Here is a 26899-nt window from a genome sequence, read left to right as displayed (position 1 = left end):
CGTTGTCCGTGTCAACAGGAGAGACAAACCGCACAAGACCGCAATGGCAGAAGCAAAAAAGCCCAAAATATATCATTTTCACTCCGAGTGGGAGGATGATTATTTTTTTGTTTATTCCAATTGAAAGTCCATCTGTCTCGTCTGCAATGCGAGCGTGGCTTTATCGAAGAAGGGTAATTTCGGAGCAGCATTTAAAAACAGTGCACAAACGCTACGAGACGGAATTCCCTCCTAATTCTGCCCTACGCTCTTTTGTTCGTTGCGTGCATATGTAACAGAGTTAATCATGTGAATACATCATTATAAGTTTGTGAATGTTTAATTCATAATAAGTTGTGAATTTTAAGGGATGAGATCTGGAGAATCACAGAACAGCCGGTCGCCAAGGGCCGGCTCGATTCGCTGACGGCCGTCACCGCCCATCATTTTTTATGTTTTTAAAAGGCATCATTGAAGTTGCACCGACAGAGGTCCCCCGTTTCCCCGCAGCGAGGCTCCCCCCCAGTTGACAGTTCGCTAGCACCCCCCCACCCCCTCTCTATTTGGACTGGTAGATCTCGGCAGACAGCCAACTTTAAAAGTAGCTCTTGGTTCAAAAAAGGTTGGGCACCCCTGATCTGCCGGGGTAAAAACCTCGTAATAACATCTTTAGTACGTACAGAGCTCCGAACGGTCTCAGACCAGTCGGCTGCTACAGCGTTGTCAGGGTTCTCCTGCAGGTATTCCTTCAGGTCTTGCAGCATCGGACAGAAAGCAGCTCCAACCTACAGAGGAAGAAACATGTTCGTCTGTTAGCAAGAGATAACAAACAGCTAACAAATCAGGGGTATGATAGCACTCACTGTGTGCCTCACCTTCTTTCCTGTCCGCATGTTAATGACTTTGACCTTCTCACTGCCTGTCAGGGCTTTGTCTGCCCTCCTCCTCCTCTTCCTCTTGCTCCTGTTCTCAAGAAGCTGAGGAAAAAGACACATTATGAAATAGCTGAACAATATTTTATTTCTGTATCACAATCCGCCTGAGATCAGGGGCCTCATATTTATTTAACACTTGAACAACTCGTGAAAATACGGAGGCCTCTTGTAATCGTTGCACAATCCCCTGAACGACATGAATTGAGCTCACTGCCATCATTTTGCAAAGTTGTAAGAAACAAAAGCCTAAGACACAAAGTGGCAACAAATAGAAAGTTATTATATCAGGAGAAAAGCTTGGCTGTCTAAATCTCGCCTCTGTTGGACAGGTTCTTTCCATCAGCTCATTATTTCTCTGTATATCTTACTAACGAAGCAAGATGGACAGAGAAATGTTTGCTAACAAACTACAGTACAGTTATCAAGTATTATTGTACAGAATCCAAAGTGAGTACCAACTTCATCTCTTGATGCAAAACCAAGGCTCCCCTCTGTCTCCTTGCCACAGTTTGGAAGCTGAATGAGGAACCGTCAACAAGGCTTGGGTTTTTTCGTTGCATTTATAAAACACGTTTTCATTTCATACGCTCGGCCCACTCACCAAGTCTGATCTAATCTAGTTGCAGCTGTGCAATTGGTCGAAACATTGATTCTGCAAACGATATGAAGATGAATTGACACTCCTGTACTGATGATGGCATTTGACGAGTAGCCATAGAAACTAACATGGCTTTTGGCAAAAGCCAAAATGGACAGAGACGGAGTATAAAATCGTTAATCGCAACTATATGTATGACAGCTAAAATGCATGCCCTAATTATACCTCCAACATGTCTCCCTCCACCACATAATCTGGGTTCTCCTTCAACCAGGTGGGGGGGTCCCTGCGCTGAGGAGTTTTCTCCAGAGGATCATTGAGTCCATCTGGGTCTGATAATGTAACATTTGTGATATTGGGCTATATAAATAAACATTGATTAATTGATTGATTGATTGATAACTAAAAGAGAGACAGCCAAAACAAAGTGATCAAACTAAAATCCAGAGCAGTTTCTGTTTTCCCATCCGACTCTTCCTGGACTACAGAGGAGCTCATGCCGATCTGACACACTTACGTCTTGGTCCTTGCGCTTCTTGCGGGCACTGCCCTCTCCCCCTGATCCGTTGGGCATCATGGCGTGCTTCGAGAAGGTCAGCTTCAGCCCCTCCTCCTGACAGGGGACACACAGAGACCTCTAAATTAGCCATCGAGCCCATATCGCCCTTCACCCTGTAGCAGGGCTGCATGATTACAGCTCAAATGTTAAAGTGCCCTATTATCTCATTTTCAGTCTCATGAATGTATGTGTGTCTCTTCTGTGACATGTTTACATGCTTTAATGTTGAAAAAGGTAGTTTTTCTCGTACTGCCTGTGCTGCAACACCTGTTTTCGCCCTCTGTCTGAAACCAGAACCCAGTGTGCTCTGATTGGCTAGCTGGTCAGCACTGTTGTGATTGATCAACCAATAAGAAATGTCCTGCCCCATAGCTCGTCTATCAATGGGTTGGAGCAGAAGCAAATGAAAGCAATGTTATGTAGCCATGTCAGTATGTTAAGGAAGTAAAGAAAGTAATCTAATTGAGACGTTTCAGGCAGGGGAGTGTGTGAGAGAAAGTCCCTCTCGAGGGAACTGTGGGATTTTATGTTTTGCAAACCATTTACATGCACTAAAACCCTACAGAAAGGGAAAACCTCCATAACCATAATAGGCACTCTTTAAGACCCGTCAGATTCACACTGGTGACAGATTGTGGTTGTGTTGTTGTTTTCTCACCTTAAGGAGCTTGACGGTGAACTCCCCATCTTCACCCTCCTCCCCGGGAGCCCCTGCTGTGCCGCCAGGTTTACGGTTCAACCTCGTGAACGCCATCTCGTCTCCCCCCAGCTCTGAGCTCGGGGCGAGCTGAGCCTCAGGCAGGTAGCGCCGCCCCGTGGGCCACTGACCGCTCAGCGTCAGCGTACACAAACTGTCCAGGCGGTTGATCAACACGCGGTCCTGAGGCAAAGAAAGAGCAACAATAAAATCATACATTAGGTTAGATGTGCGAGGGGAACCCAAGTTCCCATCAGCAAAAACACGTGGGTTTGCTATCCTGGCTCCAAAATGGTGGAATGAGTCCCATTGAAATCAGGACAGCAGATAGCTTACACACCTTCCAGCGCAGACTGAAAACTCATCTCTTTCGACTCCACTTCGAGCGATAGAACTGCTAACAGAGCACTTATATACTAATAAAGGGCTGGCTTACCTAAAGCCAGTTGAGTAGCACTTGAAATGTTTTGGCTCTATGAAGCCTGATGTACTTATATGATTCTGTTTTCTTCAAGTTTGTATCTTCTTGGTCGAACGCACTTATTGTAAGTCGCTTTGGATAAAAGCGTCAGCTAAATGCAATGTAATGTGATGTGCTTTACCAATCCTGAAATAGTTTAAATACATGCAATGGTTTATCCTTCAAGAGAAATGCTTTGAGATTTGAATGAAGTTAAACATACAATAATAAATTGTACATGAACTACCTTGGGCCAATCCACTCTGAGAGGATCGGGGGGAAGAAGGCCGTCCTGAGATGTGCTCATAGAGAGTAAACTGTTGTCTCCATCCACGTCACACATCTTCATGCGTGCTAAGAAGGGAAAAGGGGAAACCGTTACATTTGCTTTATTCTTGAAGCATTTATCATTTTTCTGTGAAATACCAACTTACCTCTTTCTTCATCACTCTCTCCACTCTCATCGCTGCTGCCTGATCGCCCAGAAGACGACGAGCCTGAATCCGAGTCAGAATCGGAATCCGAGCCTCCCTCCCCCTTCCTCTCTCCTGATTTCCCGACCCTCCCCTTGCTCCTCTTGATGTTCCAGCCCTGCCCTCGCTCCTTGCCATCATGATGACTTCTGGGCGTGCTCTGCAGGACGGCACTGATTTCTCCCCCAAGCAGCAGGGAGTCCTCGTCAGCCTGCTCCTCTTTCACAACAGGCATGTCCTCCTCCACCTTTGGCAGGATGGTGGGCATGATGGGCATGATGGGCATGATGGGCTGAGGCGGAGGCGGAGCAGACTGCTGGGTCAAGACAAACTCATCCCGAGCCTGGTTGAAGGAGAACTGAGGGTCTGGGAAGATGGAGAGCTCGGTGCGGCTGACGCCATGCAGAGACGACCCGAGCATCAGCTGATGGTCGTGTTCGGGAATATTCCACCAGGCGGGCAGCTCGGAGGTGTTCGGAGCCAGAGAAAGACGCTCCGCCAGCAGCGGGTGCGGCAGGACTCGCTCACGGAGGCGACGCAGCAGGCTGATGCGGTAAAGGGTACGGGAAGCACGCTCCTCAGTGATGGGGGCCACATTCTGGGGATGCTCGACTACATCTGAGGGGGAGAGAAGACATTCTTACTATGATGGGACTCTGCTTTTAACCTGTTAAGCCCTGAGCCTGGTTTTGACATTCCCAGAACAAATGACCATATCTTCACTTCTAAAAGAGGTACATTAATAATCCTTTTTCCCAAAGCAATGATAAACCTGTGAGTTGGATGTAGAGGAGTCAGAATTAATATAGATTTTTATTTTAAAGTAATTCAGATTTAACATAGTAAAACAAATTAAACTATAGTGTCCGTCCAAAAAAACCTGATTACTTCTAGTGAAAACCACCCTTGAATGATGGGATAGACAAAAAGCTTTAGGAATCCACACTATAACATATAATAAGTACCCTGTATCAAGATTGATGCAAAACAAGTGACATTTCACCTTTTTAGAGAGGTTTAGAAAACACTTCTGGGGTAATTTGGGTGGATTTGCCATATCTCTGGCCCCTGAACCGTTAGAGCCAATAGAATCGAGGGGAAGTTCCTAAATCTACCTACACGTTACCATTGAGGAGTGAGAGTGATGCGCACGCAGCTTGCCCAAACCGAAAGCTATGTTACGCTCTGAAAACTGAAAACGTATTGCCACAAATATGATGATGGATTATCAGTAATCATTTCAAAGGGACACAGAGACATTGGATTAACCTTCGGCAGCGTTTTCATCGTTTTAATGCCATTGAACACAACTTTTGATCAGAAAACAGCAAAGGTAAGACGAATTTGCCGTTTTGGCTCCATAAAGCTACGTTGTGTGTTGTCTGGGTTTGCCTTCGCTGCCCTGAGTTCTGGTCACACAGTGATGATACTTATACCTCTAGAATCTCAGCTTTAATCTGATATCTTGTTTGTGCAGATCCGATAAGTAATAAAGCATTTCTACCGTGAGTTCTGTGCTAAGTGCGTTAGCATTTTTTCTCTCAGGGCTAATTCAGAGGCTTGATATTACCCTTGTGTTTCGTTTAGCTAAAGATGGTTCGTAACGTCAGTTAGCTGAGTTTCTTCCCGTTAAGTGGGTATGACACATTAATAGGTTGTAAAATATTAAGAAGCCCTAAGACACAGTTTCGTGAAAAAAAGCCCGCAGCCCCGGAGGTTAACAATAATTTAAAGTTTTGTTTAAAAAGCATTTTTAGTGGTAGTTACCTTCGCGGCCTGTGCGCAGGTGGCAAACTCTCCGGCACATAGCGACAAAAGAGTGGAAATATCGACTGAGGCTCTCGTCTGTTTTCTTGTCCAGACGAGCAAAGGTACGGAAGCGGTTCCAGTCAAACTCAGGCTCTCCTGCCTCAGGAAGTCCTGGCTCCTTTTTAAACTTTTGCACTGCGAAAGTGGAAACCACGCGGTAGAAGTCGCATTCTTCCCTACGCGTCCACCTGGGGGAAACACAGACAGTGGAGCTAAGTGAAGGATGAGAAAGAAAATAATGTATTTTTGAATTGGCAGGTCCCTACAGATTGTATATCTAATGAGACTATCGTAGCATAAAGAATTCATTTGATTCTAGCAATTGTCCATTTAAAACAAAACCGCGTACAGGCACATTTCTTACATCTGTTACCCTCAAGGATAAACACACTGCAACACTGAAGATATAACTTCTGTTACCATGAGTGTCACATAAAACCATAATGCAGCCCCAGCATACCTCTGCTGGCGCTCCTGCCGTGCGATCTCCTTCAGCTTGCTGGCCTGTTCGCAGCGCCTGCGCCTGCGGTCGCCCTTCGCCTCCGCTTCGATCTTCAGCTGCACCTGCCTGTAGCTGCGTTGGTACGCCGTGATCAGCCGCCGCATGCGCGCCGTCAGCGAAGAGCTGGAGGGCCAGTCGCACGCACCGCTCTGGCTGGAAAAGCTCTCCGTGATCACCGGACCCACCTTGTCTTCCACAGTAATCTCATCGTCCACGTTCATGGAGTCAGTCTGCAGCACGAGATGAGAAGAGACTCATTCAATTGTTTATCACGGTTTCTTAGTTACAAAATATTCTTTGGGAATCGACCAGTGCAGACAAGTTTTAATACGAAGTATCAGATTCAGACCTCGTCAAACAGATCTTTGGCGTGTCTTGAAGCAGGCTTGAACTCCGGGTCCTCTGAGTATTTATCAAAGTCAGCACTGCACAACACAAACAATCAGAAATGGTTATTATTAATACGTTTTATAAAAAAAAGAAGGTAAGAAGTGTTTAGTAAAGGGACACCAAATGTAAAGGTATCGTGTAGTTAACAAGAATTTGACATTTTGAAATGTGGTTATAATAGGGTCTCTAGAACGGACATAAATGAGAAAATGTCTACAATTAAACAATATCCACTTCTACTGGTAATACTGCTATAAATGTATAAACAAATACATTTGTATTCGGCATTACTCACTCATCTCCCAGCTCGGCATCTCCAGTGTGCTGCTCAGCATCGATGGCCTTGTCGTCGGGCCGACCGGCTCTCTCCAGGAAGCTGAGGCAGGGATCAGCACGCATAGTGGTGTACATCTCGTAACCTGGCAACAGAGACAAGTGTGTTTAAATGAGAAAATGCTCACGCCTGTGAAATGACAAGTCTCAGAAGGGTGGCAAATGCAGCAGCTTGACAAATGTTACATAACAACGGTGAACATGATCACCACGGAGAGAGAAACTGTTTTGTATTATATCCACAACCTATTCTCATAAATATATTAAGCTTCAATAATCCCCTTTCACACCTACGACAAGCGATGCATGTCCATATCAGTACTTATTCCAGCTCCCATTGGCAGTGATGAAAAAGGTGAATTGTTGCCATTTGACGTGTGTTGAAGTAAATTCAAAACCATTCGTTATTAACAACGCAACACGTAAAAATAAATATGGTTTTCTCAAGACCCCAGACTCCACTTAATCATTTGGTAATGTTACCTTGCTAAACATTATAAAAAACACACTTGATTCAAACTCCACAGAAAGTAAAAGAAAACTCATTAAAGCCATCTTGTTTAGTCTTTCCACTGTTTCAACATCCATAACTCTGTTTTGAGAGCTTAAAAGAAATACTGAATAATAATTATATATAAAATATAAATTAGTAAGTGTTAGGGATTAATTCTGTCTTTACTTTAGATATTTAACCTTTCTGCCTGTTGACATTTACGACAAACCCTAAGTCTGTTATCTCCCGTAAGGAATGTGATAATGGAGTCGTATGTTGATAGTACCAGGTTTTATGGCCTGACCTGGCGGGCACAGGGGGGGGTTTACGACTGTGAGAACGCTGGCTTTCTAAGCTCCACAGATGTGAGAGACATCTCCTGTGTCTCCAGGTGTAGACACCCATCCCCAATATGTGGATTTGACTGGCTGTAAACTAGTTAAAGGGTCTACCAAGATGCGAGGCTGATCAGAATTGACATGGCAACCCACCCGTGCAGTCAGAACCTTTGACTGTGTGACTTGTGATTAGTGTTAATTACGTCAGCTATTTTTAAATGTAGTGTGTTAAATTTCCTTTTTAGTTTTAGTCATATTTAGTCACCTCCATCCTGTTTTTATTTAGTCAAGTTTTAGTCGACTAAAAGTCTGAGCATTTTAGTCTTATTTTAGTCAAAGAAAACTAATTATTTTAGTCTACTTTTTGTCAATGAAAACGGTTGAGTCTTTTTTAGTCATCAGATTATATAGAACATTTCAGTCAAACTAGTCTAGCCAAAACCAATAATTTTTCATTTTAAATCAAACTTATTTCACAATAAGATTTTATCTCGTCCTTATTTGATAAAAACACAGGTTGAATGATTAAGAATGCAGCTTTGCAGAGAGTATCTGGTTTGTGGTGTTTTTACCAGCTGTGTTATGGCCACATTGCTTCCCTTCTGATAAAACAATGCATTCGCAAAAACTGACTATCAGAGATGTAACGTTATCTTTGATTATATTTCGTGCTTATTTCAGTTATAACATGGTTATAGAGAAAAATCCTACCATGTTTGAATACGCCAACAAGCAGTGAGCGGTCTGCCTCAGTGTCCCACCATCCTGCAGGGAACTCCTGCTGCTCCATCTCAGGCATCCAGATGTCAACATCCCTGGACAAAATTGAATGAAATTAACAACTGCATGGCATACTGTGTTCCGTAATGGAGCCTGTGTGTTCTGCATTTAGCTTAATGTACAAAGGGCAGATTCAGTACCTGATGTCAGCCCCTTTCAGGACGGCGTCTGAATGTTCTCCAATCACCTCCTGTTTCAGGTAGTAGAGCATCCGCACCCTCAGCAGCACCCTGAGGTAGGAGAGGAGAGGTTTCAGTGTTTGGACATGGAGGCTAAACGACAGTGAGTTACAGCTCATTGGGCTTCACTCACTTGTTGCACTGGTGCTTGAGGTGCTTGCGGTAGCTGTCGTCCAGTAGCAGGGTGTCAGGGTTGAACTTGCGGATCCACTCCACCTTCTGAATATCAAACGTGCTCTGGGCCTTTACCCTCTTACCCTTCCTGCCTCTTGGAACAGGGATAGACAGGCCTAGAAGAAAACAAAACGTTTATTTTAAAACATTCAACATATAAGGTACAAGCTTTGGCTACACGAAAATAGGTTGTGGTTTTAGTAGGAGTTTGTACTTTTTCCTTCTCCAAAAAAAGTCATTCATCCCCTTTTTGAGAAAGTTGACAGATATGTTAAACATTGTGTGTGTACCAGAGTGGTTGAGAAGTGTTTGGGGTTCGCGCCCGTTCTCCGGTGGTGTGATGAGCTCCCAGATGAAACTCTTGATGTTCTCATCTCCCCGATAGTGGAGCAGACAGAACACCAGGATGACACGGCAGATCGTCTCCACGTCGCGTTCACTCAGACGCCGCTTACATCTGGCGTGGGACAAGATGTCCTTCCAGCGACCCCAACTGGAGGAGAAGAAGAAAACAGGAAGCAGAGTAAGGAAAAGGGACGAGACCGGAGAGAATACATTCGGAAATTGAGCAGCAAAGTGTACGTACCCATAGACGAGCAGGTGCTTCTCCACCCGGAAACAGTCGGTGCGTCCGTAGCCGGTTCCACTGTGGCGGTCGGAGCGCCGGGAGGCCCGCGACTGTCTGGAGTTGGCAGGCGGATACTCATCGTCGCTGTCATCGGACAGGTCTCCACCTTCACCTCGTAAACTGGAGAACTGGCGGGTCTGCTTGCGGACTCTTGGAGTGTCGATCACGAGGGTGTTCTATTGGGAGTGAAGTAACATTGGTTACATCGCGATGAATAAGTATTTCATATAAAAGCTAGTGTTCCAGTAGCCTGTAATTACAAGCACAAGATCTGAGTACTTCTACTTTTACTCAAGCACAATATCTGACTACTTCTACTTTTACTAAAGTACCATATCTGAGTACTTCTACTTTTAATCTAGTACAAGATCTATACTTATACCACCTCTGTTTATAGCCTATGAAAAAAACTATTACAAAACTAAGGCTAAAGCTAACGTTAGCAAATGTATGCTAGTTAGCTAGCTCAACGATTCCTTAAAAATAATATTGCGACAGAAAAACTTTTCAGTGCACATCACGCTCTGCCGCTCCGACAGGGAGCTCTGCTCTGAACACCTGGACTGCCCGTTCTAACAGCTGTTCACCAGCGGTCCAGTCTGTGCCACAGTGTCTCCGGACCGCACAGTTACTATTAACAAATGCACCGTAGGTAATGTAGCTGCTGAAGCTAGACCCTCATCGCGGAGCAGCAGAGTTCAGCCGACAGACAGGAAGACACGAGCACACTTCTTACAGGCCCCCCCCCCCACAAAAATATTTTTATTGCAGATCTACATAAATCACACAAACGAGCTATTTTGGATTCAAAACGGCAAATTTCGCCGAAAGGTGACAAGTTTGCATCCCTGAAGAGGATTCTTTCTGCAGAACAGATTTAAAAACAGCACTTCATCTTAAGTCGGCAGCAGCAGTCTTAATTCAAACAGCCAGACAGGCCTACATTTGTTTACAAAAAGTATTTATTTTGCTATTGTTGTGAAAGTATGTAGACCTAAAACTGAGGGAAATCCTTTGTTAAGAGCTATGACGTATAGTAGGCTTATGTAAAAAAAGTTCTGGCGTAAGTCCATGGACTTTATCTTGAGATATTCTTGATGACATCATTCTTTACATAGCCATCCTTTCAATTGTTTTAAGCTCAATAATAAACACAGATAATATTTGATCAGAATTAGAGGACATATGATGCTCTTTTTCAGGTTTCATATTAGGGACACAACACATAATAGGGCCCCTTTAAAACCTTCCCAGACACTAGTTCAATCTACAGTATTTCACATGTTGTGGCGATCGTAAGACACCATGCTCGTACCTTTCTGGTCATGGTGTCCATGTCTATGTCGGCTCTCTTGGCCCACTTCTGCCAGAACTCAGGGTCGTCAAGAGCGATGTCGTTCCGGTTCTCAGAGGCCACGAAGCTGGCCTTGGAGAACGTGGAGCCCTTGCCCTCGTTCTCGATGGTGATGGTGGTGGCTCTTCGCTGCAGGATCTGGTCGATGTCCTCCTCGCAGAAGCGGTTGCCTTCATCGTTCTCGTCCATGATGGCGGCGTAGGCTCCTTTCCTCAGCAGGTCCTCGATCTCCTTCTTAGAGAACTGCTGCACCGGCTAAAGGCGACGCAGAGAGACATTTACACATGTGGATTTAGAATTCTATTTTCGAAATAAACTAAGCGTACTGCAACAGCGACTGACCCGAAAATGACTTAGATTTTCTTTTTCTCACCCCGTTGTTGTTGCCTTCTTTGTTCCCACTCATGCTCTGCAGGACGGCACGGTCCAGCCCGAGCTTCAGACTGGCTTTATCCAGCATTTCCCTCTCATAGGAGTTCCTAGTGATCAGACGGTACACCTTCACCGCCTTGGACTGGCCAATGCGATGACACCGAGCTTGAGCCTGAAATAAAAAATTAAAAGAGGGGTCAAAAGAGCATCATGTGCAGCTGCTGTTCAACGTTTTTAAGCACTAAATGGGAAAATATACACTTAAAGAACCGAGGGAGTAAACGGAAAGACTGTTTGTTGTTGTTGCCCTATTGAACTATCTTTAGGACAGACAGCAGATAGAGATATATATATATATATATATATATATATCGTACCTGCAGGTCATTTTGAGGGTTCCAGTCAGAGTCGAATATCACACAGGTGTCAGCCGCAGTGAGGTTGATACCCAGGCCTCCAGCCCTGGTACACAGCAGGAAGACGAATCGGTCCGAGTCGGGCTTGCTGAAGCGGTCGATGGCAGCTTGTCGTAAGTTCCCACGCACTCTGCCATCGATTCGCTCGTAAAGGTATCTGTTAAAGAAATAACATTCCTTACATTAGCACATCTCATAACTCCTCACAATACTTTCATGTTATGACAATCTTTACGCTTTTAGAGCCACCTTGGCCTTCTTACCTCTTGTTGATGAGGTAGTCCTCCAGAATGTCCAAGCAGCGCACCATCTGGGAGAAGATGAGGACCTTGTGGCCGCCGGCCTTGAGGCGAGGCAGCAGCTTGTCCAGTAGCACCAGCTTGCCGGCCGAGCGAATCAGAGCCTGCAAATGGAAGTCGGAGGCCATGGGGTCGTACACCTGCCGCAACTCCGTGACAATCTTCTCCTCCGCGCCTGGACAAGAAAAAAAGACAGAGGCACAGTTATATTATGTTATCGAACTATGCAAATGCAGTTCAGACTGCTTAGTGTGTGAGAAAATTGTTTTATTCAATATAAGACCATTGTCTAAAGTGCCACCAAATAAATAATATAACAATTATTCTAAAATGCTTTTATGAAAAAGTGCAACATTTAGATAGTAGTAAGCACAATATTTGGTAAAGTCAAAATATGTTCCTATTTCTGATGCAAAATCAGTAAAAAAATTGCACTTAATTACACATTTTCCCCAAATAATTCAGCCCTTATAAATGCAAACTTAAATTACATGCTTTTTAAATAAAAATATGACTACCCCAAAATGCCCTTCAAATGATTTGGAAAGCAAGCCAATATGAAACAGTTAATTTTGAGACTGAATAAAACAAACATACATACATGCAGACAACGAGATGCGTAATATGAAAAGTTAATAAGTTCATATTGTGATGACATACCATTGATGAGGTAGGGGTGGTTGCAGCACTTGCGTAGCTCCATCATAGTGTTGAGCAGGTTGGGGACGTTGCTGTTACTGGTCACACCTAAACTGAGGAAAGTGAAGTTCCTCTCCAGGATGGCCCGGTAATACTTCTTCTGGACATCCGTCAACTCAACCTGAGATCAAATACAGTGAAATCATTTAACTGTTGCCTTATTTGTGTCCTTCAGTTTACATCGCATGTTAATTATTTACACCTACCTCAATGATGGTTTCCTGTTTGGGCGCCAAATTCTTCTCGACATCCTCTTTGAGTCTTCTTAACATCATGGGTTTCAAGATGGCCTGCAGCTTCTGAACCTATGGGTCAAAGTAAATCGTTTTCTTAGTGACAATGTCATGGACGAGTGTGTTACAATTGAGTGTTTCATTGCCAAAGTGAGTGTATATTCCATACCTGTTCTTCTGTTTTGAGGTCCCCAAAGTCTCTGAGGAATTCAGTCTCAGAGGAAAACTGAGCCGGCTCCAGGAAGTGAAGCAGGCTGAAGAGTTCCTCCACCGTGTTCTGGAGAGGAGTGCCGGTTAACAACACCTTGTGTTCCTGGGAGAAACAACAGAAAGCACATTTAGGAGATCGAGAGGGAAAGGGTAGGGCAAACATATCAATCAGGAAGACAGGTAAGTGAATACCAAATACAAAGGAAGTATTTCAGTGAACAAAGACCTTTCTTAATGTAATCAACTAAACTTTTCTGTGCAAATTTGACCATAAGTTTTGTTTAAAAATGACTCACCAGATCCAACATCTTCAAGCTGTCCAACAGCTTGCAGTTGCGGTTCTTGAGTCGGTGAGCCTCATCGATGATCACGCAGCGCCAGGAGATCTCCCTCAGCTCCGGGCAGTCGGACAGGATCATCTCAAACGTTGTGATGAGGGCGTCAAACTTGTACGCACCAGGGATCAAGTGATCCTGCAGAGAGAAGGGCCATCTTTTATTCAACATGTGTAAGAGACAAAATGCAAACAAGGGTGGAAATAGAAATCTCTCTTTGCAGAGCTTTGACATTTATAAATGTTTTTAATATATTATTTTTGCATCTTTTTTGTTGTCGTCTGAAAGCGTAGGATTGATAAAAATATTTTAGGTTATTTCAGACAAGAACGTTTCTTTGATAATTGCACAAAATGTGTCGTTTTGTTTGTTTATGTGGATATATTGTGTAAATGTAGATTTGACTGATTGAGTGTGAACCGCAGGAAGAATAGCCAGTGCCCATATTTGTGCCAATGGAGAATTTTTAACAAGTTAATCGACAATCTAATAGTTAGATAAATAAAATAAAGTAATAACTCCACCTTGTCATCCTTGAAGTACATCTCGTACTGCTGGATCATCTGTCGGCTGGCCAGGCTGCCGTGGTACACGATGGCATTCATGTCGGTCCATGTGACAAACTCCCTCTCCCAGTTGGTGATGGTGGAGAGTGGAGCGATGATCAGGAAAGGGCCGGTGACGCCGGCATCGTACTCCTCCGACAGCAGCGCGATGGACTGGATGGTCTTCCCCAGACCCATCTCGTCTGCCAGGATACAGTTCTGCCTGAGAGACACAGGGAGTCATTGGTCATTAGTGATGTGTTGGGAGAAGCAATTGACAAGCATTATCGCAAACCTGGTTATCGATGACAATGCATTTTTGTTGTGTTATGTTATTGATAATGTGCAGCAAGCCAGTCATTATAGCAAAAGAAAATATAACTTCTTTTTTTTTTATATCTGGTTGAACAAAGTTGTCTGGCTCTTAACTGTCAAAGTCTTTTCATACATTCTTTTCCCTTTAACCAGTCTGCCAAGGCCCATACTATGCCCCATTTAGTGTTTAATTCCTGTCTGTCTGTCGTCTTCTTCTCTGACTCTAATGTCTTTCATTCTCTAGCACTGCTTTCTTAATTTTTCTTTGCTTTACTGGGGACAATTTAGCAATCACGAATCCAACAGTTGCTGCTCTAAATAACTTAAAATATGAATATTCAAAAAGTATTGAATGGAGGAAAAACAAATTAATTTTTTGGCCACAGCTTAAAGTGACGGGACTTCTTTCTGCGTATTGATATGACTGCACATAGTCCCTTGATCAGCACGTCCTAAGCAACGGTCTGCTATCCTTAGCAGCGGTCTTCTATCAGAAAAAGAGGAGACCACTGAATCTCCAAATTGACCAGTTATAATCAAGTATTCAACTAAGCTGTGTTATAACCTCTTATAAAACGGACAAGTCAAATCAAGCAATCTGATTGGTTCTTAGCTGTGATATAATGAGCGTATATCACGGGTAGATTTGTAGTTACTTTTCACAACAAGTCAGTATCCCTCCGCATCTGAGAAAAGCTACAACCGTTACAACTTCGGGCCGAACCACGCTCCTTAACTGTGATATAATGGCCATATACCACGGCCTGTCGTGAGCTATTGCTTAATTATACAATACTTTTCTATAGTTGCTACTACTGTAATTACAGCACCTTACCTGGTAATCCAATCCGAGTGTGGCATCAAAACGCAACATCTTACAGGTGACTATTGAGTGTAGTGCTTATCTCCTCTGTGTGATCATTACCTGTTGTACCAGTTGAAGAGCAGCCAGTTGACTCCTTCTAGCTGGTACTCTCGGAGTATGTTGGAATTTTTGTACTCTCTGGTTTCCTCCAACTTTTTCCATGCACTGGCAGAGGGCCGTGCCTGAGGAGAGGAATGAAAAAAATGAATCAAAGAGTCTATGGGAATGATACACCAATTGCTCTTGTAGGCATGTTTACAGAATTGAAGCGTATGCAAGTCACTTTGGATAGAAGCGTCAGCCAAATGACATGTGATGTGAAGTACCAAACACTTTCCCTATCTTCCCCCTGAATGCTCACCGTTCTTTTCAGGCGGGGTTGTCGGTTTAGAATTTTGCTGAATTCTTCGACCTTGCCCTCATCCACGTCCTCCTTCAGCTCCCAAGTGGCGTCTTCATAAGGCAGAGAGCACCACTTCACCAAGTAGTAGATAACAGGCTAGAGGGAAAAGCAAGAATTGATCAACCATGATCAAATATCATACTTTATAAAAGAAGGGTCATGCTTCTTAAGGGTTCAGCAGCGCGATTTCTCACCTCGCCATTGTCTTTGTCCACACTGTGGGAGACGTCCAGGATCCTGTCTACCTCCGTATAGTCTGGGTTGAAAGCCTCCTCCTCCTGAACAGAACCACAGGGTCAGTACAAAGTTCAAGCTGTAGAACTACATGCTAAAAATAAGAGCTTCCAGGATCTGCCCCCGTCTCACCTCCTGGAAGAGGTGTCTCATCTGTGCCTGCTTGGCCTTGAACCTCTTGATCTTCTGATGGATCCTCTTATCTTTCTCCAGCTGACCCAAACTGGCCCACTCACAGTGCATGTATGAACTGAGAACAAGAGTCAGGATTTACTCATTTAGCTGTCTGCCCATGAAATAAACCAAAGTTACAGATTGAGATATTGAAACTTACTAGTTCTTGTATTTTACAAAGAATTCCTCAACGTTGGTGTACTGGCCCACACAAACCTGGAACACAAGGAACGATGATGGGTTTTTATGATTCTTAAAAATGGGATTCAATAATGGTATTGGAATTAAATGAAATAACACAATGCACATACTTCCTTCTTGGTTAGCCTCAAAGACAGAACTTTGTCTACAATAGCAGCATCTTCTTCACTTGGGTTTTCCTGTAAAAAAATGTATACCATTAAAAAAAGGGGGCCTTTTTGAGAGTCTGGGGGACAAACTACCGGGAGGGAATTTGGGGATTTAAGCCTTTGCAGACCATTTACATGCACACAAAGCTATATAACAAACTACAGGGGGAAAGCATAATATAGCCACTTTAAAAAAGGCGTCAATATTCTTAATATTTTAACATATATCATGAATAAAGCAAAAACCCCACCCAATGACAATCCTTTCACTTTGACGCTCACCACAAAGAACTGCATGCTGGGCTGTCCGTCGGCGTCCAGCTCCAGCTCCTGTTTGAGCTGCGCGGCTGACCCGCCGCTGATGGAGGCCACAGCTGCTGCGGTCGTAGTAACGTCTACATCCTCCTGCTCGTCCTCATCGTCCGTTATCTTGATGTCCAGGTCCTCTGTGTACTTCTTTCTTTTCACCACGCGATTGGAGCGCCTCTGCTGGCCGGAAGACAAACGTGTAGTGAGCGAGATTGTAAAAGGTCAAGCAGATGAAGAGATGGGCACACCCCACTTTTCACATCAGAACAGATGTGATGAAACGTTCAGCGTCTGTGCCTAACTGTACATTTTACAGCAAATTCCTTCTCTGCAACAAACGCCTACAGCTGATCTGGAGTGTGCATCCATCTGTCCTCTCTCAATCTGTCACTGTTCCACACACTAACATGTGGATTTGTGTAGTTTAATTGACTGAGACAGTAGTACAGTTTTGACATTTTCAAAAAAAAGGACATCTGACACCTTCGCACCAACTTAGCAATAAGGAGAATTGATAAAAAATGAGGCTACATCTGATAAACATTTGATCTAATAGTCTTTTGCCAGCGCATAGAACCCTTTTGTGAACCTGGAAATGTTGAGTGGCACCTGTTCCGTTAGAAATGTATACTATGGGTCCCCAGCATTTAGAAACTGTGGCATGCTAATGTATTTGGGCATTTGCACAATTGGCATACATTTGCGTTAATTAGCATTGTAACCTATATGGACAACAGTTAAATGGCTTTGCTGACTTGGACCATATTGGAGTGATTTAAGGGGTTATTGAGGATGCTGACAGCGGACAGTGCGGCATGCGAGTGTGGTGACCCTGAGCAGACCGCTGTCCATATAATCACCATCTGCCCCTTATATAGACCACCCTCGGAAGCCAGCCTCTTCGACCTAGGACCAGAGATGCGGGCATGGCTACACGACACCGAGTTGGACTTCTAACGTTACGCGAAAGAAGAGGATGCTGAAACCAATTCTGAAATTTGAATGCTCAAAAATGGCAGTTGGAACCAGAAAGTGGCCATGTTTGGGGACGATTTTCATGATTTTGGAAGTTTTAGATGACGCTGGATCGTTTCTATGTGATCTCTATGCCCACGGGTCGCCACACGACTCATGCTATGGCCGATCAGTCCATGTGGAATATATCAGGTGTCCTGTTGACTAATTCATGCTAATTAGTCAACAGGTCAACTATAGTTCTTCAAATCTTCAAATCAACCAATACTTTGGCTCTCAATAACTTCAGCATACTTCCAGCTACAGAAACCATTCAAATATCAAACTATTCAGCCTTTTTTGGGAGGAACCTTCAAATCCTCTTTTACCTACACCTTGCGCCAAATGCTTCTCCTTCCACATACTTTCAGCTAGAGACTTCATTCCAACTTTAAAATGATCACAAGACCTTCAGCTATACAACTTGTTATTCAGATTTTTCATATATTTTACACTTTTTGAGATATTTAACCTAGTTTGGAGCTTGGTAAAGAGGCTTTCTTCAGATTTTAACATTAGTGTGTATTGGGCAGCACGTTTAAGGCTAGAGTGCTTTGATCTCAAAACAGAGTGCAGGAGTGCTTGAAATTCGCCCAAAAAAAATGTTTTAAACCTGCCATAATTCCCAAACCTTTTTTTCATGAAAAACGTAGGAAAACCTCTCCTAGGTTGGAAAATAAAAAAGAATTAAGAGAAAAATATCAAACAAAATCCCTCTTGAGGGCATGAAGAGACAAAAACGTGTCAAAATTCCACCTAGCTCCCAATAGACTCCCATGTAAACAATTTCCGGATCTTTCTTCAGAGCAGAGAGAAGTAAACTTTAAACAAACTGCTCCCATCTCCACATTTTATACACAAAACCAAAAAAAACATTTATCAGTTCATTGGGGTTCCCTGATGCTCACGGTCTGGTAATTTTTTGATAGGAGCCATAGTTTTTGAACAGGTGGCAAAATTGTCAGATATAATCCTCAATGCATTCTTAGGCCCCGGCCACACGAGGACGAAAACGGTCGTTTGCGTTACTGTTTAGTGTCATATAGACCGTTCGGCCACACGAGGACGACCGAATATAATATGGCACTAAACGACTGCGGAAACGATAACGGGTCCCAAGGTGGATAGAACGGCATACGCAACGCTCTGGGGGGTCCTACGGCTCCATGTGTACGCCCTATACGACCATTTTCTGATAATGATGAGGCAATAGCCCCACCTCTGCTGCTCACCCCCGCGTCAAAGTAAACTGCACACTGAATTCAGACTATTTATCTTTCTCTCGATATGGACCTAAACGCGAGTGAAGTCTAATCTGACAGGACGGAGACACCTCTCAAACTCCCTAAACTAGTTATAAATATGTTTATTTTTACTGTCGGCCGGGTCACTCATTACTGGATCAGCTGCTGCATGAGACAGACACTGACGCTGTCCGAAGAGAGGGAGGAAAAAGAGAGGCTCCGTGTATTTTATTATTATATAGAGTCGTTATTCATTTGTTTTAAAGCTCAATAAATAACAAAGAAGACCTTTGACCGGCACTTTTATAATTTTGTCCGGAAGATTTAAACTTTAATACACGTTGACTGGCGAAAAACTCTGCCCGGTTCCCTCGGCCCCCACCGCGGAGAATAAACAGAAGGGCAACCATGACAACCATGCTTCTTCGCTGCTTTTGTGGAGGAAGTTACAGCGCCACGTACAGGCTCGGCATATGTACTGCAGCTTCTCCAGCGGTTGGAGCTAAACGGAGCGGTCTCGTGTGGGCAGACACTATCCGGTGAATATTGCGTGTGGATGGAAGCTTTTTTGCGATTGCGTTTGCGTTAATCCTATGCGTTTAGCCGTTTTCGTCCTCGTGTGGCCGGGGCCTTAATGGGACTCAGTGCTGCAGCTGGTAACCATGGTGTTGCTGGGCAGATTGAAAGCTTTGATCTCTGGGCTCACACAGGTGTTATGATTGGGTGTTCTGAGTAGGTGCTCAGGAATAGAAACAAACACTGACAGACTGGACTTTAACAGACTGTCTCAGCCTATTCTTTTCTGTCTGATGGAGACTTCATACTGACTTCAACAGGTTACACATATTTTATACATTATTGGTGACGTATGGTTTTAGTTGAAAAGTTTGCAGTCAAAATATTCTGCTGCTTTCCCAAGCCTTTTTACTTTCTTTTCTCATCTCAATACAAATTCATTCACTACTACTTACATCTGATATTTAACTCCTTCAGCCTATTTTCAGCTGCAGAACCCATTCAACTACTACATTATTCAGCTATTTCAGGACATTGAGGCTATACATGTTGTTTTTTTTTTTTAAATATTAAGCTTCGTCACTGTTTTTCCTACTCTTCCAGTTTAACATATCACTTTCAAGTTTTCAACAAAGTCATTGCAATGCATTTGAGCTCTAACAATTTGATTCAAATCATTTCACTTTTCTGCATTTCTCCGCTAAGTTCAGCAACACACGTACTAAAGGCAGCTACCATTCAGCTAATAACATATTCAGATTTTTCAGCTAAATTCAGCCACAAATGTTCACAGTTTACAGCATTCGCACGCATTTTCTGCAGGAAATGCATTTTCTAGTTAAGGCAAGTTGTGCTAATTGACAGAAGATTATGCAAATTAGCATCCAGCCGATTATAAATGCTTGGGACCAGTATTCAACATTTCTAACATTACATATAATAATAAGATCTAGACTAAAACGGTTGCAACATGAACACTGGTTCCAGCTAGAACAGTTGACAATATCATCCCTAATCTCCCTTTTTGCCTTGTGGCCGTGTATGAGTTTGTACCGTAATGAGGTCATCATCCAGCGTAGTAGGTGAGGCAGGACTCAACTCCCCATCAGAGTGGTCTGAGGACCCAGTCCTCTTCCTTTTCTTTGCTCCCACTAGAGTAATAGTGCTGCGGGAAGGGAAAGGTGGCAGGGAAGAGCAAAGACACAATTAAGTAGCAAAAAGTAACTAACAGTGTCTTCCTTTCCAAACACATAACTTGCATCCATGTTATTCTCTCCCTCACAAACATATCACTTACTTTGTCTTAGTCTTGCTTTTGCCCTTGTTCCCAGACCCAGGTATCACTGTGCCTCCAGACGCTCCTGTTGCTCCTCCTGGCGTCTTCGCTTTGCCCTTTTTGTCCCCTCCTGAGTTTTTGGGCGTTGCTCCTCCAGCTACAGGATTTTTCTTCTTGCTACCTCCTCCGCCACTCTTTTTCTTTGCAGTAGACACCACGGTAACGGTGCCCCCCAACTCTGGGGAGGTATGCGTGGCCGGGAGCTCGTCCTGGTTCAGGACTCTGGGTAGGTTCTTCTCGCCGCGCGCCTTCGCCCGGGCTATAGCTTCAGCCACGATGCGGTTTGCTTTCTCCTGCTTGCACAGGATCTCCACTCGCCGCACAGAGGTCGGCTCTCCAGGAGCCTTTGTGATGCGGATGGCCTGGGACGGTGTGGTGGTCGTGTTGGAGGGGCCCGCTGCCGACGTGTTGATGACCTTCACCACGGAGACGGTGCCGCCGAGCGAGGTTGTCGCGCTTGTCTGTGTGAAAAAGAATATTTTAGAGGGCAGAACTTTTAACATGACTTTTTGGGCTTAGGTTAAAATAGCAGCACGATTTGGAAAGAACAGTTAATGCCATTATGTTGACTGTTATTGGGACTGCGTTAAGATTTGCGATATTTAGAGGACGGATCACATTTGAAATGAATTATTCACCTCATCATTAAAAAATATAAATGATCATGGTGTGATTTCCTAAGAGGTTTTAAAATGTACATTAATTGTGCAGCCATATTTGTAAACATGTTAAATTCCTTGTTATTGTGTGGTTTCTGTTCAGACGTCAGGTCTCTCTAGCAAAAGAGATCTTAATCTGAATGAGACTTCTTGATGAAATTAAATAAAATGACCCACTATATACGCCACAAATAAATCTTTATGCCCCCCCTCTTTATAATAGTGTATACGTTTCAGTGTTTCCCCTAGGATGTAGTCATAGCAGCGGTGCTAAGGCATGTGGGTCCAGCATAATGTGAGCGCGGAGCGCGTGGAATTTTTTAGTGTGTGCACGTGCGAAGTGCGCCCTGCCAATTTGTTTCTATGTGTCTGCCAGCACAAGAAAGGCTCTTGAGGCCTAGTACCAGGGCCGGTTCTAGCCAATTTGCTGCCCTAGGCTAGATTTTATATATAAAGAATAAATTAAAAATCTCTACAAAAGACAAATACACTACAAAAACAGAAACTTATTGACATCGGTGATATACGTCAACATGGCTTCAAATGTATTCAGTATTGTATGAACATGTTTGAATTGGGGGGTGGACGTCACATCCTTTAGGGGAGTCCGGGGGCATGCCCCCCTGGGAAAAATTTAAACATTTTAAAGTAAAATGCTTCAATCTGGTGCACTTTGAGCACACAATTACTAGAGACCTGATCTAGGGGGTACAACTCTAAACACCCATATGAAAAAGATCGGTTTACATTTTAATAATCAAGTAAGTATGTGAACATAACCAATAACAAATAAATGTAACTTATTTTATTTGTGTTGTTCATTCATATCTTATTTGACCAGTTAACATTTATTTATTTATGCATATTTTTGTATGCATCTCTCCAACTTTAAACAATATTTTTGATTACTGTCCTATAGTATACATTGGAATGATTTCAAACCTGTTTTTATTTATCCTAATAATTATAAAGGAGTGCCTTGGAATATGTGTTTACATAATATGTGGTCAAAACGTTTGAGACCCACTGAGATGATTTGGACTAAAATTAACTTTTTCTAAACACTCAGAGAGTCCTTTAACTCACTGAGCTGTAGTTATCAGCCTCTCAGTCTGACAGGAGAGCTCTCCTCCACCCTGGTCGTAGAAAAATCTGCTTCTTATATCCGTTAGCGCAGCTAGCACCAGATTCTAATAACAACAGCACCGGTACCGGTGCGCCCTCTCTCTCTCTCGCTCCCACGCTCACACTTTGGCTGTGCACTACGGGCGCCTGATAAGCCAACATCCCCCACTTACAGCGCCCATCATACAGGGCAAATGAAAAGTGTAACCGGGGTGAAAAGAGTGTTACATTTATTTAATTATGAATGTTGTTACATCAAGGCCGAAAATTAGGATGAGCACCAACGGTAAAAAAAAATGTTTCCCCTCCCAGAGCTGTCAGCGCAGCGCCCCCCAGATCTGGCGCCCTAGGCGACCGCCTATATCGCCTATGCCAAAAATCGGCCCTGCCTAGTACATACAGTGGCAATGTCTCAAGATTTAGCAAAATTGCACCTTTATTGAACATACAGTAACACAAATACTACAAATCCACATAACAAACAATCAAAAATGAAAAAGGGTCGCCACTTATTATTTTAATAAATAAAAGGGGAAACACTGCGTTTGTGAAATACAGCGAGGTCTATGCCCATGTTAAGGTCTACCTGTGGCTGCAGAAGCATTTTGAGCGGCACTGCAACTCTCTGTCCTCCTTGGCCCTGCGTGATCTGCAGCACCTGTGGGCCGCCGGGAGTTCCCGTTCCTGAGACCAGCTGGTACTGTGGGAGAGAAAGAAGAGAGGTGTCAAGACTTTTTTTTTTTTAAAGCCTATGTCAAGTTAGATGTCACAAGTAGATAGATACAGATACAGTAAATATCCAGAACATTTGGCAAGATTGTAAAAAACTGTCTGCTTATAGTGGTTTCAATTTAATCTTTCTAGAAGCAGTATTAGTTGAGGGTGTGTTGAGGCTGGACAGGTATTAAGTAGTGCCTATTCCAACAGGTTTTCTTGACTTCTATACTTGGTGCTAAGATGGGCTACACATAGCATCAATTTGACACTACGGTTAGAAAGAGCCACATTCCAGATGTTTTACCTGAACATGTCAGACTTAGAAATGTGTTAAAACTTCCTAACGTTTTTTCTTTATCTCCAATTTTTTCAAAGAGGGGAACACACCTGTGGTCCATTTACGGGTGTGTTCCCCTCTTTCTCCACATCTCTCCAAAAAAGGCACTAGGCAAAAAACATATCTTCAAACTATATATATATTTTCTCTGGCTGGATAGAAGACTTTCAACACCCCCTTTAAAAATTGCATCAATGGAAAATAACTTGCAGCTTGGATGAAGACAGCTCTTCACACGGTTGTAAAAGACAGCATCAGAGCTCTGAGTATTATGATATCATCGCATTCAAAACATCACTCAAAACTTCTGTTTTTGTTTCTCTTTTTGTGTTTTTTCTCTTTGTTTTTTTTTTTATTCTCCGTCAAAGCGTCTTTGAGTTTCTAGAAAAGCGCTATACAAGTCTCAGGTATTATTATTATTATTATTATTATTATTATTATCAACAAGAGAACAAAAAACAACAACAAAAATATTGTATGAAAACACTCATTTGATTACACAAGCAGGTACTTCCAAATTCTCTCACACTTCTTCCTCACCTTAATTCCTCCTTGCTGGTTGGGCTGCTGCTGCACTTGCAGCTGAATGGTGAGGACTTTGGGCTGGCCTCCAGCCTGGCCTGCAGCCCGGGCCTGGGTCAGGGCTGCTAGCTGGCTTCCCTGAAGCACCAGTTTGCCCCCGGGGAGCTGCCCCAGCACCAGTCTAGTCCCCCCCTGTTGGACCTGTGTGATCTGCTGCTGGCCTTGACCCGCAGCCATTCCCTGGGATGGCTGCTGGAGAACCAGGGTGATCCTCTTCTGTTCGCCACCCTATAAACAGATACACGGGATGAGAATCAGGTGGGAAAACTGGCCTACAAATCCAAGAGTCGCCTGCTGTGGTCAGCATGAGAAGGAGAGGTGGTGCTTACCTGCATGGCTGGCTGCAGCTGCACCTGGCCTTGGGAGTTTACTTGGACTGTCTGGCCCTGCGTCTGCTGGGGCATGGTGGTCAGCACCATCTGTTTCACTGGCCCGTTAGGAGACTGCAGCAGCCTCTGCACCCCCGCAGTGCCCACCTTGACTTGAGCCTGTCCCTGTCCCGCCTGATTCAAAACTGTCCCGCCCTGCAGTATGTTCATGCCAGTTTTAAATTGAGTGCCGGACAACACACGGATGACCTTTCCAGTGGTCTGCCCTGTGACTCCTGAAACAGTCTGCAGCACCTGGGCTTGACCCTGTGGCCCTTTGAGAATGACAATTTTACCGCCGGCCTGCTGTGTGATGGCAGCTAACTGCTGCGGAGTGAGCTGGTGGGTGATCTGCGTGAGCTGCTGCGTGTTGGCAGTGGTGGTGATGACCGGGGAGCTGGAAACAGTCAGAGGTGAGCGCAACAGGACCGTGCTACTGGTGGCCACGCTGGTGCTGCTGACAATGGGTATGGTGGTCTGGGTCTGGATCTGAGGTACAGTTTCTACCACGGCAGGAGCAGAGACTACAGTGGGAGCTGCAGATATGGAAATAGTCTGAGCAGTCACCACCGGCACCGGCTGCTGTGTGAGGACTTGAACGAGGGTGGGGTCCAGGTTGGAAGGAGCTACTACAGAAACGCAGAGGCCCGTGTTGTCCATGAGATCAGCCTCGGTTGGTGGGTCCACTTGGCCCAGAGCCAGCTTAAGAGCCTCCTCTACGGGGTCCGAGGAGCCCTGAGTGAATGAACCGTCCGGCAGGGCATCAAGGTTAAACAGAGGGGTGTCCTCAAAGAGGTCCATGATGGGGTCTGCCATGTTGCCCTCTCCACACAGGGAGACGGGTAGAGCGGGAAAAGACTCCGAAGAAGGAAGATCTATAGTCGCAGTCCAGTTCTTCTCAACTTTTAGGTAAAAAGCTGGGAAAAGAGGAGAAACGCTTGTTAATGCAGCCCCAATAAATAACGTTGTTGGAATTATGATCATACAACTCAAACCTGCATAGAACAATATACGTTTGGTGGGACTCATTCAATAGATACTTAGTACATATGTGTTAAAGTAAACAAAGATAACAAGCAGACAACGGAGACATTGAAAATTAGGCCTTAGTTGACAAAATACTATCCTTTCTGATTCTTGTGTCATTTTCAGCTACAACGTGGTTCTTTTTTTGTTGATAATCAACAGCAATCATTTAACTTTTGAATGCACAGAACGAATGTTTGTACAATAAATAAGACAACTTTTATATGAACAGACTTGCAAGTTTACTGTATATTAAATGCCTCAAACATACCACTTTTGTATCCAACAATTCGGAAGTAAAACTTATTTTGGATGACATAACGCCTAAAAAACAAATGCCTCACTCAAATGTTTTTGAAAATAACACCAAACTCATGATCAACTTGTTCAGAAAACGCTATCAATGGGATATAAGAGGCTTACTAAAACATGTTCAGGCAGTTTTAATGTTAATATAGAAGGCTACACAATGTAGGGGATATTCTGTGAATGAAAATAGTTGGAAGTGAGGTGAGAAGAGGAGGGTACTGATGCTAGAGGAGCAGGATGCTTTCCTCTGGTCGGATTGCAGCCTTTCTCACAAACCCGTCGGTTAGCATTAGCTTGTACCACGACCAAGATGTGGCTATTACAAAAGCGTGCGTGGCACCGAAACGTTTCCAGGGTTATAAACATGCTATATTGTATGTTTGGTTCCATCTCCTTGCTTCTCTGTCATTTACTACCAACCATTCAGTCTACCGGACTCCTTCAATCTCATCAACAAACCGGACCAAACCAAAGCAACGTGCCACAATAACCATTGCCCGTCAACGTTCAGACACGGGTTAGGCCGCAATACTGTTTCGGTTGGTCTGCGTCTATTTTTCGGCACAAATACATGACAATAACCATTATATCCACTGCCCCAACTCTCACAGTAATAATTTCGGGGTGCTAAATTTACCTTTGCATCGACACACATGGCTTTCTCCGTCTCACAACACTGTACGATTACAGGAAACGGCCAGGGAAGAGCAGGAACTAACATTCTTGCCAGAGAAAGCGTAGAATGCGTGCCCCTCGTACGGTTCCAGGCGCTGATTGGTCTGTGTTCTCCCGAGCCGGCAGCATACGGCTATTTCATTGGAGGCAGGGGCCATCCGTCATCAGCGCGGCCACTTTTGGGCGGGATGAGAGACATAGTTAGGTTGAGACAACAATAAATGCGGCCTAGCTGGGATCATTGGCAAGTGATCTTCAATGTTGGTGTTTTACTGCTGTGGGTGCTCACGTTAGAAAGCGTTAACCATTTAGAGCTGACTGAAGAGTAATACACGGTGTTTTAATCACATTAAATGGTTACTGAACTGTACAACACAGTAGGCCTGTTTCTGAGTGACACTGTTGTTTTTTTTCTAATGGTTTTATGACATTTGCTTCAGCTCAGGAATTATCCTAATGGCGGGATATAACCTTAGTACTTTATGAAAAAATATACTTCCAGACCTTGTGGGCACCTTTGCGGATTTTTTTCTTTATAATAAAATGTTGAG

General features: G+C 43.8%; 1 protein-coding gene across 2 annotated transcripts in view; it reads right to left on the bottom strand.

Annotated features, from left to right (window-relative positions):
• Positions 1–26899, bottom strand: part of chd8 (chromodomain helicase DNA binding protein 8) — a 32270-nt gene that overhangs the window by 1875 nt on the left and 3496 nt on the right. Inside the window, exons 3-40 of one of the 2 annotated variants that reach the window (XM_034105156.2) lie at positions 26311–26524; positions 24300–25255; positions 23929–24198; positions 22921–23034; positions 20512–21011; positions 20268–20379; positions 16414–16617; positions 16093–16161; positions 15942–15997; positions 15740–15857; positions 15568–15651; positions 15332–15469; positions 15031–15152; positions 13770–14013; positions 13207–13383; positions 12870–13013; positions 12674–12772; positions 12429–12588; positions 11733–11943; positions 11431–11626; positions 11055–11225; positions 10643–10936; positions 9286–9503; positions 8990–9192; positions 8659–8815; positions 8487–8576; positions 8278–8381; positions 6698–6821; positions 6362–6437; positions 5971–6242; positions 5469–5698; positions 3663–4319; positions 3476–3582; positions 2730–2951; positions 2031–2125; positions 1738–1852; positions 855–956; positions 660–764 (exon numbers count right to left, since the gene is read on the bottom strand). In XM_034105156.2, coding sequence (XP_033961047.1) covers positions 660–764; positions 855–956; positions 1738–1852; positions 2031–2125; positions 2730–2951; positions 3476–3582; positions 3663–4319; positions 5469–5698; positions 5971–6242; positions 6362–6437; positions 6698–6821; positions 8278–8381; positions 8487–8576; positions 8659–8815; positions 8990–9192; positions 9286–9503; positions 10643–10936; positions 11055–11225; positions 11431–11626; positions 11733–11943; positions 12429–12588; positions 12674–12772; positions 12870–13013; positions 13207–13383; positions 13770–14013; positions 15031–15152; positions 15332–15469; positions 15568–15651; positions 15740–15857; positions 15942–15997; positions 16093–16161; positions 16414–16617; positions 20268–20379; positions 20512–21011; positions 22921–23034; positions 23929–24198; positions 24300–25154 — 7215 coding nt within the window. In that variant the 5' untranslated portion in view covers positions 25155–25255; positions 26311–26524. Of the gene's footprint in view, positions 1–659; positions 765–854; positions 957–1737; positions 1853–2029; positions 2126–2729; positions 2952–3475; positions 3583–3662; positions 4320–5468; positions 5699–5970; positions 6243–6361; positions 6438–6697; positions 6822–8277; positions 8382–8486; positions 8577–8658; positions 8816–8989; positions 9193–9285; positions 9504–10642; positions 10937–11054; positions 11226–11430; positions 11627–11732; positions 11944–12428; positions 12589–12673; positions 12773–12869; positions 13014–13206; positions 13384–13769; positions 14014–15030; positions 15153–15331; positions 15470–15567; positions 15652–15739; positions 15858–15941; positions 15998–16092; positions 16162–16413; positions 16618–20267; positions 20380–20511; positions 21012–22920; positions 23035–23928; positions 24199–24299; positions 25256–26310; positions 26525–26899 lie in introns of both variants that reach the window. The other variant, XM_034105155.2, reaches the window with a different exon arrangement.

This window comes from Pseudochaenichthys georgianus, chromosome 17 (genome assembly GCF_902827115.2).
Source record: "Pseudochaenichthys georgianus chromosome 17, fPseGeo1.2, whole genome shotgun sequence".
NCBI classification, from domain to species: domain Eukaryota; kingdom Metazoa; phylum Chordata; class Actinopteri; order Perciformes; family Channichthyidae; genus Pseudochaenichthys; species Pseudochaenichthys georgianus.
The sequence above is the reverse complement of the archived record's forward strand: the minus strand, read 5'-3'. Positions and strand labels throughout refer to the sequence as shown.